The 14404-nt window shown below is 35.6% G+C and overlaps 2 protein-coding genes across 3 annotated transcripts; one reads left to right on the top strand and one right to left on the bottom strand.

Annotated features, from left to right (window-relative positions):
* Positions 1-11: 11 nt before the first annotated feature.
* On the top strand, positions 12-2532 carry tmem186 (transmembrane protein 186). The gene is made up of 2 exons (XM_038291451.1): positions 12-285; positions 1411-2532. The coding sequence occupies exons 1-2, from the start codon at positions 283-285 to the stop codon at positions 2059-2061; spliced, it is 654 nt and encodes a 217-aa protein (XP_038147379.1). The 5' UTR covers positions 12-282; the 3' UTR covers positions 2062-2532.
* An 847-nt stretch (positions 2533-3379) lies between these two features.
* Positions 3380-12221, bottom strand: LOC119787508 (heme oxygenase 2-like). 2 transcript variants are annotated; one of them, XM_038291418.1, is made up of 7 exons: positions 12202-12221; positions 9471-9589; positions 9263-9380; positions 7293-7460; positions 5927-6250; positions 5723-5855; positions 3380-3683 (listed from the first exon to the last, which is right to left on the bottom strand). In XM_038291418.1, exons 2-7 carry the CDS (start codon positions 9560-9562, stop codon positions 3556-3558), a joined length of 963 nt encoding a protein of 320 aa, XP_038147346.1. In that variant the 5' UTR covers positions 9563-9589; positions 12202-12221; the 3' UTR covers positions 3380-3555. The 2 variants fall into 2 exon arrangements, with proteins under 2 accessions (XP_038147346.1, XP_038147339.1); XM_038291411.1 differs by lacking the exon at positions 12202-12221 and adding an exon at positions 11108-11172.
* Positions 12222-14404: the final 2183 nt, after the last annotated feature.

Below are 14404 nucleotides of genomic sequence, written 5' to 3'. Positions count from 1 at the left end.
TAAAGGTTCCGGGTTACTGCTTTAACCTCAAAGTTATGCATTTATGACAAAATAAAAGTAGTAATAAAGGTAAAAAGTCAAATGCAGTTTGTGATTTAATTATTTAGGTATTTTTAAAATAATGCATTTGAAAAAGAATTGACGGTTTGCCCTTTTAACTTCATCCGGGTCGATGTATCGGCTACCTTCGTAGGAAGTTCACAAGTTAAACACAAGTCGACTCTGATCACGTTGCCTTTTACTATTTTTTTCTTAATCCTTTTATTAAAAAGAACAGCCACCATGGTGAGTAATTCACATTATTTAAATTGTTAACTAAGTGTGAAAAATAGGCAAAGTCCTGTTTATATGCTAGCTACAGCTTTCCTCCTCACTAGCATCAGTTAATCAGGGCTGTCAACTCTCACCCACTGGGAGTGAGATTCACCCATCTCTGTGTCTTCACACTCTCACTCCATATTCAAATTTAACAGACATTAAAACTCAACTCCATTCCACTTATTTATGTGTTGTATAGTACTTGAGTAAATATGAATAAATACAGCAGCTAGCTTAAGTTATTGCCGTAGAGTGTTGGATCACATCCAATGGTTTCTTTTCTCTTTACCTGCTGCTTTTTTTAGTCTCAGTTTTAGTCCATGTTTTTCTCACAAGTTAAATAATTATTGCTCCGTCTAGTTTAATAATATCCAGTTGGCATTTAGGAATAATTATACCAACACTAATATTTTAATTGTTAAAGCTTCCAGGTTTACCTCTCAAACCCATAGAAAGGTCCTTAAAAAGAAACAGAACAAATTGCATTTTATTTTTCATAAGATCAGCCACTCAAGAAAAGACCAACTACATTCAGAGAGGATGTGCAGAACAGCTCAGTTATTCAGGATTCATAGAGAAGAAACCACAGGGATGCTCTTCTTTTATTATTACTGATCATATTCATTTATCTTTATTTTATTCCATTGAATATGTTTAAAAACTTATTTTCCATCACACCTTCAAAACTGAAACATCCAGGGAAGTGCCGTCTCCTGTCATGGTGAGTTTTTGTCAATTGTAAGATTGATTGTAACTAATAAGATAATGAATAAAGCTTTTTAATCCTTAGCCTATTACCAAATATTCATACACAGTGAAGTTTGCATAGATTTCAATTGCACTGGTTCCTGTTAACCTGCTGTTAACAGCTCCAACTTAGGTTTCTAAAGTTACATTCAGATACAAAGCTATATAAGCAGATATTAGCTAATAACTCAAAATGCTCCTGAAAGTTGAAAGCCTAACTAGAAGAACCTTACAGACATTAAAGCCGTCTAATTGTCTTTCTAAACATTTATCTGCAGCTCATCTATCAGTAGTAGATGATTGCACTGCTTTTTATCACAAAGTCTTTTTCTTCCTTCTCCACAGATCAGGCCAGTATCTCTCAGCAGGTTGCCTCCTCAGGTCCTGTTCTGCACCAGAAGATCATCTCTTCTCTCAGCATGTTTTCAGCGTCGTTCAGCTCACACCCCAATCTTTCGGAGTCGTTGTGAAACCCTTGCACCGAAAGTCACCACCCTGGTCAGATACTCGGACTTGTCCACGCAGAAATACTCTATGATTTACACCCTGCCATACATTAAGCTCCTCAGAGCTATATCCAGGCTGAAGCTGCTTCAGACGGCAATCACTATGGTGCTCTTGCCCTCAGTGTACGTCCTCTACTTCCAAGGACATGTTTCCTTCTTTCTAGTTGGCTACTCATCTGGGATTGCACTATTCGCTGGCGTCATGCTCTATGCGGCCAGTCACGTTTTTAGGAGAGTTGTGGGAATGATGTACCTGGATCCGTCCCAGACTACGCTTAAAGTTTCTCACCTCACATTCTGGGGCAAGCGCCAAGACATCTACCTGCAGGTGTCAGACGTTATGACCATAGGTGACACTGGAGACTCTGCAACTGAGGCTATACTGAAACTAAAGAGATACAGCAGTCCAGACACCTTTTATTTCTCAACTCATTTTGGACGGGTGGTGGATAAAGAAGGCTTTGAAAAGGTCTTTGGAAGTTTAAAATAATTACAAGACAGTTACTGACTTGGCAAAGATGCAATAAATAATAAAAAAAAGATGTATTTTGTTGGCATTGTAAATTATTAAAATAAAATTGTAAAGTCATTTTTTGTTGGTACAGTTTCAGAGATTTTGTTTTCCACAGTGTCTAATAAACTAGGTGGGTTCCTTTTATCGTAATAGCAACAAAGCTGCAGCAAAGTTATCCTGCATTTATTGTGGCTGAATGAATGATAAATGAGAGTTGACAAAAAGAAAGTAGGTGGGTTGAATCCGTTAAGGCTGCACAATATATCAAATCGCAATCTTGATTACAAATTGTGTGTGTAATAAAGCTATGTTGAAATGTCAGCCATGATTTGCAGGATATTTGAAAGGAGTTCACCCTCTGTATAATTGTGACAATTGGTAAGAGGGAATGGGCTCTAACTTCCTTAATTGCTGTGAAATAAAATAAGCATATTTGCACCAACACAACCTGCCTTTTTAATTAAGCTCAAACTTGCAAACATGCATGTACAGACTCTAATTTGTTTTATTTTTTATCTCAAGCTGAAATTCATGATATACTTCAAAGGTTGGTGTTGGACAGTGGGGGAATTTCCACATAACATTTTTTTTTTGGGAGGTTATTGTTGGATCCTGACAAATGGCGCCCCCTGGCGTTTCTAAGGAGTAATGTATTCAAAGAGGATCAGAAAAAAGATAACAATAAATAAATAGAAAATTTGGGCCTTTCTTTTGAATAACTAACCAAAAAGCAGCTAAGCGTAGACATGTGTAGACAAGTATCTTAGTTTTATATCAATTATCTAACTTGAGATATAAATGTAGACATATCTAATATATATAAGTCAATCTTAAATTTTCTCAGGTATGCAATTTTTATATCAGCTAATAAAGAAAGGAACTTGATTTGCTCCCGCTGTGAATCCAAAAAGAATGAGTTAAGTTTAGCCGTACTGATTAGTGTAGGTGATCAAGCTTTATATAATATTTTTTTATATATTTTTTATTATTTTATTTTGTCTATTCTAACATTCTAAAGACAAATAAGCAGAACATCTGAGTGTTTTCGTTCATAAAAAAAAACAACAACCCAGAACCCATTGCGGTAAGATTTAACCATTTTACTGTTCAAAACATGCGAACACATTTTTCAATTCAATAAACACTATCCATGAGCGTATTTAGATCAAATAGCGAATTACATGGTACAAGTTTAAGCTTTTCAATTTTCTCTCCATGAAAAGGTTTTTCTTCACCGAATGTCGACAGAATGCAGCATCCTAAGCATCATGGAGGTGACACAAATGCAAAGTGCAAAATTAGAAAGCTTTATTTTCCTGAAAGGAAAAACTCACTCAGCAAAAAATAGGTCCAACACACCCTTAAAACGGTACAATTAAATGCTACAGGTCAATAAGAGTGCATTATATGCAAGGTTATCAAGTCAAACTAAGAAGGGTAAATGTGTGGAGTGACAATCATTTTACAAGCTCACAGAAGGTACCAGGCTGTAAAGCCAGTAAAGAGAGCAACCCAGGCAGCTAGAGCAACCTGACAGGGCAGATGACCCACAAACATCTTGGCTAACTGGAGCGCATAGGAGGGATTCCCACTGATAGCTGCAGAAAGGAGAGGGAAAAGTTTAGACATAGAAATCGGATCACGTGTTAAATAAAGTGCATAAGAAAAAAAATGATTCAGTACACAATTTTTCTCCACTAAGCAACAAAAAAGGGCATCATTGGCAACTAATTCCAAGAAATCCTTAGAATGGAGTTAAACATTAGAGCTCATCCACATTGCATAGGATTAAAAACAATTGATAGAGATTGGTACTTACTTTACAATACCAATATATTACAATATAATATTTGGTCATTTTAAATAGTAAAAAGATTTCTAGTCACAATCCTTAAATTGGGAACCTGGAAAAACCCAAACAAGCAAACAAGACTATATATATATATATATATATATATAGTCAAAGAAACAAGAGGAATGACAAAAACAAAGAAAGACTTTTGAGAGGTATGCCATGAGCAAAGGAGACAGGGTAAAGGAGGGAAAGGAAGGACACAAGAAAAGAAAACAAAGATAAGGAATGTGGTTATTACACAAGGAAGGAAGGGGATAAAATCCAGTCATTAAAAAAAAAAGACTAAAAACAAAACAAGTCAGGGATGGACTGAGGAATGAAATGGACGAAAGGCATGAAGTTTTCCTTCATGCCTTTCATGAAGTAATAGTGCAAAGATGAAGGAGGGAAACAATGAAAACTGGCAAAGATGAGGTGTGGGCAGCAAGAAAGGAATGAAGAAAAGATAGGAAACAAGGAGATACAGAGAAGGAAGGACACAAAGGAAATATGGAGCCTCCATCCATTTTTTTCAATCACGCCTATCCCTGCTGGGGTCGCGAGGGGTGCTGGTGCCTATCTCCAGCTGTCTACGGGCGAGAGGCGGGGTACACCCTGGACAGGTGGCCAGTCCATCGCAGGGCAACACAGAGACAAACAACCATTCACACACACGGTCACGCCTAAGGAGAATTTAGGGAAGCCAATTAATCTAACAGTCATGTTTTTGGACTGTGGGAGGAAGCCAGAGTACCCGGGGAGAACCCACGCATGCAGGGAGAACATGCAAACTCTATGCAAAAAGACCCCGGCCCGGGAATCAAAGCCGGAACCTTCTTCTTCTACCCACTGTGTCACTGATCAGCCCCAGATGGAGCATAAAAGGATGAAATCACAACATTTAGAATACGAGATATAAAATACAATCTGGAGATACAGATGTTTCACATACCCATTTATTTTTTTCTAAGACTTCCAGATTATTGAAATCACCCCCTTTACTCTTCTGGACTGTTTTTAAACCCTTCTAAAACACACACACAGACTAAATCTGTCAATTTAGTGACTTCTCCGGGCTACATTAAAAAATCTAGGGCTGAAACAATTAATCAGATTAATCATGATTAATCAATTATTGAAATAATCATCAACTAATTTAGTAATTGATTAATCGCTAACTGGAGTATAGAGACTCTAAAACATTTCTGTAGCTGACAGAGGAACCCACTTAGAGCAGTAATTATGCCAAGATAGTTAAAAAAATATATAACACTTTTGAATTTAAGATAAAAAAAATTAAGATGTCTCTGTGAAAATGCTCTATCTAGAACTCCTCAAGTGGAAAAGTTTGAGTTTCACCTGGTCTAATTTAATAAAAAGTCTTCTTTGAGGAATCTTTGGCTATCTGATTATTAATCGATTAATACAAAAAATAATCAACAGATAAAATGATTTGCCAAATAATCTTTAGTTGCAGTTGCAGGCCTAAAAAAAAAAAATCACAGCAAATTTAAGTTTCTCATTCGTAAAAATCAGAATTAAGTTGTCGTTTTTTTGCTATGTTTTGATTTTCCTAACAACTAAACTCTGTTTTCTGCTACTCTATCATGTATAAATCCCTAAATTTAAGTTATTCCCTTCAGCATCACAAAATAAGTTGAGGTGGAATAGAAACTAAGATAACTTTAGGTGCTAGAAATCCCTAATAACTGACATATTGTACCACAAAAAGAGTGTGGGAGACTACTTGTGCAGGAGAAATATTTTGGGTAGGAACACTAAAGGGCTACAGCGATATCTTACCCATTTTAGTAGCATAGTATGGGCATTTGTTGATATCATCTTCTTGAAAGATCTCTCCATGACCATGTCCAAAGTGCCCCTCCTGTCCTTCCTCTTTGACAGATTTGCCGATTTCTTCCAGCTCTGAGAAGACCTGTTCCGAGTAGCAACATCCCCATGTCAGCTTCAACCTTCTGTTTGCTTTTATCCTTCATGCTTACCCACCATCATGTTGAATGCAAAGGCCCGATTGGACTCGTCCACAATCCTTTGTTTGGTCTCCATGTCCATCTCCAGCTCATTCATCCTGCTTCGGTACAACTGCTTAAAGCCCCTTTGGCTGGTAATTCCTTCAAACTGGTAGAAGTTTAGACCCTCCCCTGTTGTTGGCAGCTTCAGAGCCCTTTGGGCCACTTTTTTGAGAATCTGTCCTCCTGAGAGATCCCCCATGTAGCGGGTATAGGAGTGGGCTACTAACAGCACTGGGTCCTTCTCTCCCACCTCGTGGATTCGGTCCACATACGGCTTGGTGCCTGCAGAGAGACTGATCTGCCAGAGAAAATGCAGCCATTACAAATTAGCACTTTATCTGTAACAAAGCTTCCTGATGACATAAATTAGTATCAAAGACATATGTCCTTTTCCAAATTCAGAGCAATATCAAATTAGCACTCAAAGTTAAAATTTTGATATAATACACTTAACCCTCTCCAGGCAGATGTTGCAGATTTGCAACAGCTAAATGCTACTTAGCTAATTACTCCACATCCATATTTTAAGAGCTTTTGTTACTCAGAAGTACAACAGAAGGACTTAGTTGTGCATTTGCAACAAACAGTTTCTCTCCAGCTCACCAGATAGCACTGCTGACTCACTTTCAACATGGCTGAGTCCTTGGTGGCACTGAAACAGATTTTCTAAGCACCAATTTCATGTAAGTATCACAACCAATTTCCATTATTTTTAAATCAATACTACATAAGATGAATCATGAATGTGTATAGATATGACACATGCCAATTAGTAGATTTTATCTCTTCTGGGTTTTTCACCAGAGGCATCTCGATTTCAATGTTGTGGATTCGCAACATGTGCCCAAACGGGTACCAATGAATGCTACATGCTTTATCTACTAGGTTGCCTATATTTTGAGCAACAGTTTAACAGAAACGGCCTTTTCAAAAGGTTTTGAGATGTCGTTGGAAAAAAAGTTTGAGAAAAAGTTGTCTCTGATTTTGTGAGAGAACATTTTTTATTTTTATTTTGTTTTGTTAATTTTTGTTTGTGATGTTCAAATGAAGTTAATGTTCATATCAGATTCAGTCTTCAGTGTTAATTTACCAATCCAGGCCAATGTTGAAAATCTGCAACATCCCAGAATTCATTGCATGTGAAGGTCTCTCTCAAAAAAAAAGTCTGAATTGTATATTACTACCCCATGTGTTCATTTTCCCCAAATATCAGATTTTTCCTGCAACTACAATTTAATTTGAGCCTGAGAGGGTTAAAAAAAGTAAACAAAAAAACCTGAATAAAAGCTAATCAATGTCAGCAGAGTAACTGTGTTAAAACTGTTATTTTTTTTATTTACTTGGCTTTCCCAGTCCTCTCCATAAAAATATTCCAGGTCTTGGGCCAGGGCCTCTTGACGGTGCAGCTCAGTTGGAAAATAGATTGGGGCGATATAAGGGTGATCTTTATTCTTCTCTATCTCCTCCTCCATGGCGGAATAGACAAAGTACAATGCTGCAGTTCCTTTCTGTTGAGAGAAAAGGAAAAAAAAAAACAAATGGCTGAGATTTTTTTTTCAATAATGTGAGCATGATTTCTATGATTTTTGAAATGTGCATGATTTTTGGACATGATATCTTAAAATGTCTCTTTCTGATATATTATTCTTTAAAGAACTGTAATTTTTGTTTTTATGGAACAAAGATTTTTTTTTAGGAAAATAAAGACGGGTGGTGGATGCTGTGCAGCTGGAAGATTTATTCTTACATCTTTTTATTTTGGAATAATTGTTATGGCAAATTAAAATAATAACTAGTCCTCCTCTATATCAGAGAGCTTTTTATCATCATCTTAAAAGCTGAAATAAAACTTCAGCTACATCTTTGAATCCCAGATGAGTGTAAAAGGATGCAGAGAATGAGAGGAAAAATGAAGGAAGAAATTCAAGCCATCTTTTCCATCGATTTATATTTCATATCGATTAATATGAAATATTTTGGAAATGAGCTGGATAAAGTCTAAGCATACATGACTGCAAGATGAAATTCCCTATGCCAGCCTCTTTCTGCAGGGCTTTTAACCATATGAGAGAAATATTAAAAAAAAAAGCGAACAAAAGGAAAGGTGATGGATTAGCAGTGCTTGGGGACAACAGATACTGTCAATGACAGTGTTATTTTGGCAATAATTTATGCTTAAACATCAGCTGTTGACGAGGTGGGTGATGTCTCAGTGTTTGCTAGGTTACAGACACAACACTCCAGTGTGTTTGTGCAATATGCTGTGATTTCAATCAAGTCTCAATTTCTGCTACACTTCAGCTCATTACATGGTTGTCGGCCACTCTACCAGAGAAAACAACATTTTGTACCAGTCTTGATGTAAATGTCAAGGACTCATATATTTCTAAAGCAAGGCATCCTCTGAGTACTTTAGATCACGTTCTCATTTTTGTCTGCTCAGAAAATAAGTCTCTCTTTTAGAGGCTACCTGTAATAAAGTGTGTGAGAAGATAGTCACAGAAAGCTAATAAAGCCCTGCTAGGCTGTTTTGAGGTAAATAGAGTCTGAAAACCACATCGAAAGGACATCTTGTTTAAGCGTTTAACTGGATGTGTAACCTGCGTCTCAAAGTTATGAGGGACAGAAACAGTGAGGAAAGTATTTGAACATTGCTATGTTGCAAGTTATCCCACTTAGAAATCATGGAGGGGTCTGAATTTGTAATTGTTGGTGCATGTCCACTGTGAGAGACATCATCAAAAAAAGGCATCAAGAATACACAATATATATTTTTTTAAATTATTTATTTGTATGACACAGCTGCAAATAAGTATTTGAACACCTGTATGTCAGCTAGAGTTCTGTTAATCTGCCTTTCAAAATGCCCACCTCCACTCTATTTATTCTCGTAAATTAGATGCACCTGTTTGAGGCCGTTAGTTGCAAAAAGACACCTGTCCACCCCATGTAAGAATGTCAGTAAGAATCCAACTACTAACATGGCCAGGGAAAATACTTATATCTCAGGAGTATGTCTATGTTCTTTGCAAACCTGCTTGTAGTTAAACTAATAGTTCACAAATATGATTAGCCCCAAAATTGTATGTTGTTTTTTTCTGTCCTTTTTTTTTTTTTAGAACCGTTTCACTTACAGAAATCCTTTTGTTATAATTACAAGAGACTTGCAAATCATTCTTACAAAATACATATAAGATCAGAATCGTGATTTTAGATAAAAAAAAAAATACTTGTAACCTTCTCAGAGCACAAGTGCACTGCTCTAACCACAAGGTCAACACTCCCCAAAATCTGAAAAACATAAACCAACCTTAAACAACTCCCTAATGATGCGGCCCCTGAGGAAATCTTTGACGAACTGACAGTTTTCTGCTCGGTCGTGGGCCTCCTTGGTGCCCTCAGCTAACATCTCAGACAGGTCAGTTGGACTTGTTGAAAGAGAAACATAAAGAACAGCCATCAGCACTTATAAAACATCCTTGTAATTTTTTTTTACATTTTTTAGGCAATGTCTTTACCTTAGAACCTCATCACCACTGTCCACAATAATCCTGGCTCCTCCTTTCTTCATGCCATTGGGCTTGGGCTCAGAAGTTATATTATTATTCATCTTTCTGATTTTCTCAGAATCTTCACCCTAAGGAGAAATGACAACAATAAATTTATAATATATATATATATATATATATATATATATATATATATATATATATATATATATATATATATATATATATATATATATATATAAATATCATATATAATAATAATATTAATAATAATAATAATAATAATAAATAGACAACATTTTGATCACACATTTTGTGATACAAAACAAGACTCTTAATCACATTGTAATCAAATTACTGTGGCTTTAATAAATTTCCACTCCATTTCAGGATTTTAATATTTCAATTCTATTTAAAATATGTTTGTTTACTGAGGTGAAGTGAAACACCACAAACAAACAAGTGTTCAAACCAGTCAACGCTTGTTTTCAGTTAAAAATAAACTCCAAGTTGTTCTACAGTGAAGGAATCAGACATTATCGTGTGGTTTCTCTACAACACAGGTCACAGATTAGCAGACCAGGGTCCGGACCCAACCTGATTTGAAACATTTATAAATTGCTGCATGTTGTCCAACAGCAGTGTCTAACTTCACTTGCGCCGCTTCTCCTGTTTATATGGTAAAGCCCTCCAGAGTGACCGGGACCAGGCTACACGTGATACAAATTACTTAACTTTTAGATACAGCAAGGAAACCTGTGGCAAGCCGGGCGATGGGAGAGAAGGAGAAGATGATGAGAAAAAGTGAAAGTGTGGACTGCTGGAAGAGCTGCGGTAAACTGGAGAAAGAAAAGTGAAATGTTGTGCTCAAAGATGACCCGGCACATTTTTTGTATGTTTGGCTCAACCTGCTGCTGTGAAGCAGGATTCTCCACCATAAACATAATCAAAAATAAATATGGATCCAGGCTCAAAATAATCACCTTGATATGTGCTTTAGAATGGCTTTGTCTCCATTCAAACCCAGGTTTATAAAACTTGCAGGGCAGCATAAAGCCCACTGCTCTCATTAAGCCAGAAAAAAAAGACTGTCAGTGTCAAAATGGTCAGTTCAGGTGTTTTATAAAATATGTGAATCAGGAAATTGTCTATATACCAAACTGAACAATTGTTGTTCTCTACTTCAAAAAACACTTTAGATTTTAAAATAGATTTTTTTTTTTTTTTTATAAATTCAATGTATAACATGGATGCATAAAAACCTCATTTTATTTCAGTGTTAAATTCTGTTTAAAGTAACAGATTATAATAAAAAATGACTGGTTGTTGATTTTCTTTATTCAGACCCTGCTGATTCTTAATAGGTTACCCCTGATCAACAATAATCATGTCATACAATCATTCTTAAGAGTTCTTCAGAATTTGCCTTCAATCTTTTCAGCCTAGCATCCAAAACATTGAAAAGGCACACTTGACATTTGGGGGACAGTTACAAAACCGACACTGCACGTCATCGTTGAGAGGGCATTTATAAAAGTTTGCTGACATTTAAACTGTGGAAATAGCGACGATTATAGCTTCAAACTTTAACGCGCGACATTACTGTTATTTTAATTAGGAAATAAGAAACGAATTACTTTGTTTACCTTGTAAATGCGAAACATGCGTCTCACGTCCAAATGCAGCAGACCATGACGTTAAGACGAGTTCTTATGAGAATAAGCCAATCAGAGGCCTTTCAAACAGATAGAAGAATATGATTGGATAAAAGCTACACCAATCATGGTGCTTATCAATCCCATTGGCTCCGCCTCCTTAGAGTTTCCGCCATACTATGAGTGGCAGGTAAACACACGTAACTACATATATAAGCAGTAAAAATATATCAAACTATTGTGAAGTAATTTGTTGTACACATTTGTATACTTTAGGACGATTAGTACATTTAATTTTTTTTTTAAATCTATTTATTAAATGTACATAAATAAAATATCCATATAAAACACTGATAGTTTTAAAATGAAAATAGTCTTAACAGAAAAGCAGATTTTGCTAAATACTGCATTGTAAAAGATTTAAATCTAAATAAGTCTTTTTTTTCTTAAAATTAGTGATTTTTTTTAATTAAGGAGGTAAGTGAGTCACTTTGCCTATGGAACAAGACAATTTACATTTAAAATAAGAGAAAATAAATGCATTGTCTTATTTCAAGTGAATATTATCAAATTATCTTATTTTGAGAATATGTCAAATGGAAGATTATCCTATTTACCTACTCAAATTAAGGGTAAATACACTTAATTTAAGAAATGTTGACTTATTTTTATGAGAGATTGTTTTTGCAGTGTCAAGCACAACGTTTAACTAGATCAAAAAGGTTTGAGCACATTACTCCGAACTTAAAATACCATCTGTTGCCCGTATGTTTTAGGATCCTTTTTAAATTGCTCTTATTTGCTTTTACCTTTATAAGAAGCAGCACTCTGCAAAAAAAATGAAATCTCAATAAGTCATTTTTTTCTTAAAATAAGTGATTTTTTTCTAGAATTGAGGAGGTGAGTGAGACACTTTCCAATGGAACAAGACAATCTACGTTTAAATTAAGAAAAAACAATTGATTTAAGAGTAAATATACTCATTCTATTGGCAATCATCTTATTTATCTACTCAAATTAAAGGTAAATACACTTAATTTAAGATATTTTAACTTATTTCTAGATCTATTTTCCACTGTACCTACCTGATCCCTAAGGTCTGCCAACCAGCAGCTCCTTGTTGTCCCTAAATCCAAGTGGAAGCAAAGAGGAGATTGTCCCTTCGCTGTAGCAGCTCCACAGTTGTGCAATAATCTGTCCTTGAATGTCAGGCCAGACTCCTCTCTTTCAGAGTTTAGAACACACCTGCTTGCTGAGGCATTTTGTACATCCTGAGAGCTTGACACTATATTTACTTTATTTCATTTTTTAATCTTCTATTTTAATAAACTTTACATTATTTTAAATTTGAACTATTCTAACAGTTTTTTTTTTTTACTATTAATCTCAAATTTAGCTTGTCTGTATTTTACTTTCTATTTAAAATTTACTTTTGTTTTCAATTGTCTGTACAGCACTTGGATAACTTTTGTTAATTAAAAGTGTTTTGTAAATAAAGGGGTATAGTATGGTGATAAATCCGGTTTGGTTTTAATAATAGATATCTTACAGAGTTGAGTATTTAAGCTCAGAGGTGTGTTGTAAGTTAGTATAGACAACATATTGGTCTTTATGGATCTTATTTTTTTTGCTGTAATCAGTCAGTCATGGAAAATGTGGAAACTTGAGGAGTGAAAATATCTATACAGGAACTATACAATGGAGATTTACATCAGCTGATATGTTTTCTCGCTGACATATTGGAAGTTTCATAAAACAAGACATGTTCCTTTTAACTTTTAATTTCACCTGGGTTTTCCTCTGTTGTAAATATGGACCCAGGGGCAATTTAGGAAATTTGGGGCCCTATGCAAAGACAGGCATGGGGCCCTCTGAATTGAGAAGACAACTCATAATACAGACCCCTTATAGAGATACAGAAATTTTAATAGAAATGACAAACATTATCTACTAAATTTTGCCTGCCTTTAATTTTAAGCTATCTGAAATTATATTACGCCTAGGGAAAATAACAGTTCAAGATATCTTTATCACATTTTGGATAGTCAAAAATGCATTTTGAGATATCTTAAATTAAGTCTCTGATTTGCCATTTAAAGTTTCACACATCCTGAATTATAATCAATATATTTCAGTTAATTTGAACTAGTCAAAACTATATTTTTTAATATCAGAATTATGAAATACCCCCTTGGTGCTGTCATTGAGCTGTCCTAACATTTGCCTGAAGAATTTTGCATGGCTGCAATGAGTCTGACTCTTCTTGACAAAGGTGTTTCAAAATGCCACAGTATAGAAAGAACTCAGCAGTATGTGATATGCGAAGAACAAGAACCTTGTCAACTCTAAGACTGCTTCAGAAATCTGTCAGGAATTGCAGCGGGGAAGCTGGGTATTCAAGCTCCGCTGAGCTATACGCACCTATCTCACCGTTGATCCGATTCAGGAGCTGAGACTTCTGCCAGCCGTTCTCTGTTACTCCCTCTTCTTACCGACAGTGTTTTTTTTAGCATCAACAAATTTCTGAACTAAGCACTCTTGAGAAATAAGAATAAATAAATAATTCCCTTGTCTCATTACCAACTTAAAAAAGGGTAAATCTTGCTAAGTGATTACATAAATGAGGCACACCATTTTAATTTAATTATACTTTTTTAAAGACTTTTTTTGGTCACAACATTTTGTGCACACTAGTCGCCACTGTTGCCAACTCTCCAGCAAAAAAGGCTGCTATTGGCTGACCTAAATGATGCTATAAGGCGGTAGATGACGTCATCACCCAATCTGCATATTTCATATCATCCAGCTGTAGGCGATTCAGATTTTTTTGTGGTCTGTCAAAGCAGTGCAGAAAGATAGCTGGAAGGGAAAACTTGTGGGAATTTTAAGAGTATTATCTTTTATAGATAGAAACAAGTAAATAAAATACATATAATTCAGCCATTTAGTTCCACACCCCATGCCAGTTATTGTCAGTAATTCACCATTAATTGTTTGCCAACCAATGAAAAAACCTCACGAAGAAGAAGAAAGCAGTGCAGACAGGAGGAGAAATTGAAAAAAGCAATAGTTCATTTTTATAAAAATGGTTTTATAAATTATTTTGTAACCTTGAGCGAGATTAGTAAGAGCTTTAAACCTGTGCAATTAATTTGCAATCTGGATTCAAAGTTTAAAGGTTCTCTCTCTTTCTGTGCTGCAGTGCAGCGTGCAGGCAGCCTGCCCTGCATGAATCATGACAGCGGACAAGAGAGAGTAGAGCAGGAGGCAGGTTTACGAATCTACTCG

Source organism: Cyprinodon tularosa, unplaced genomic scaffold (genome assembly GCF_016077235.1).
Source record: "Cyprinodon tularosa strain WSP-4 unplaced genomic scaffold, ASM1607723v1 ctg108, whole genome shotgun sequence".
Classification (NCBI taxonomy): Eukaryota; Metazoa; Chordata; class Actinopteri; order Cyprinodontiformes; family Cyprinodontidae; genus Cyprinodon; species Cyprinodon tularosa.
This window is presented reverse-complemented; position numbering and strand designations above follow the sequence as displayed.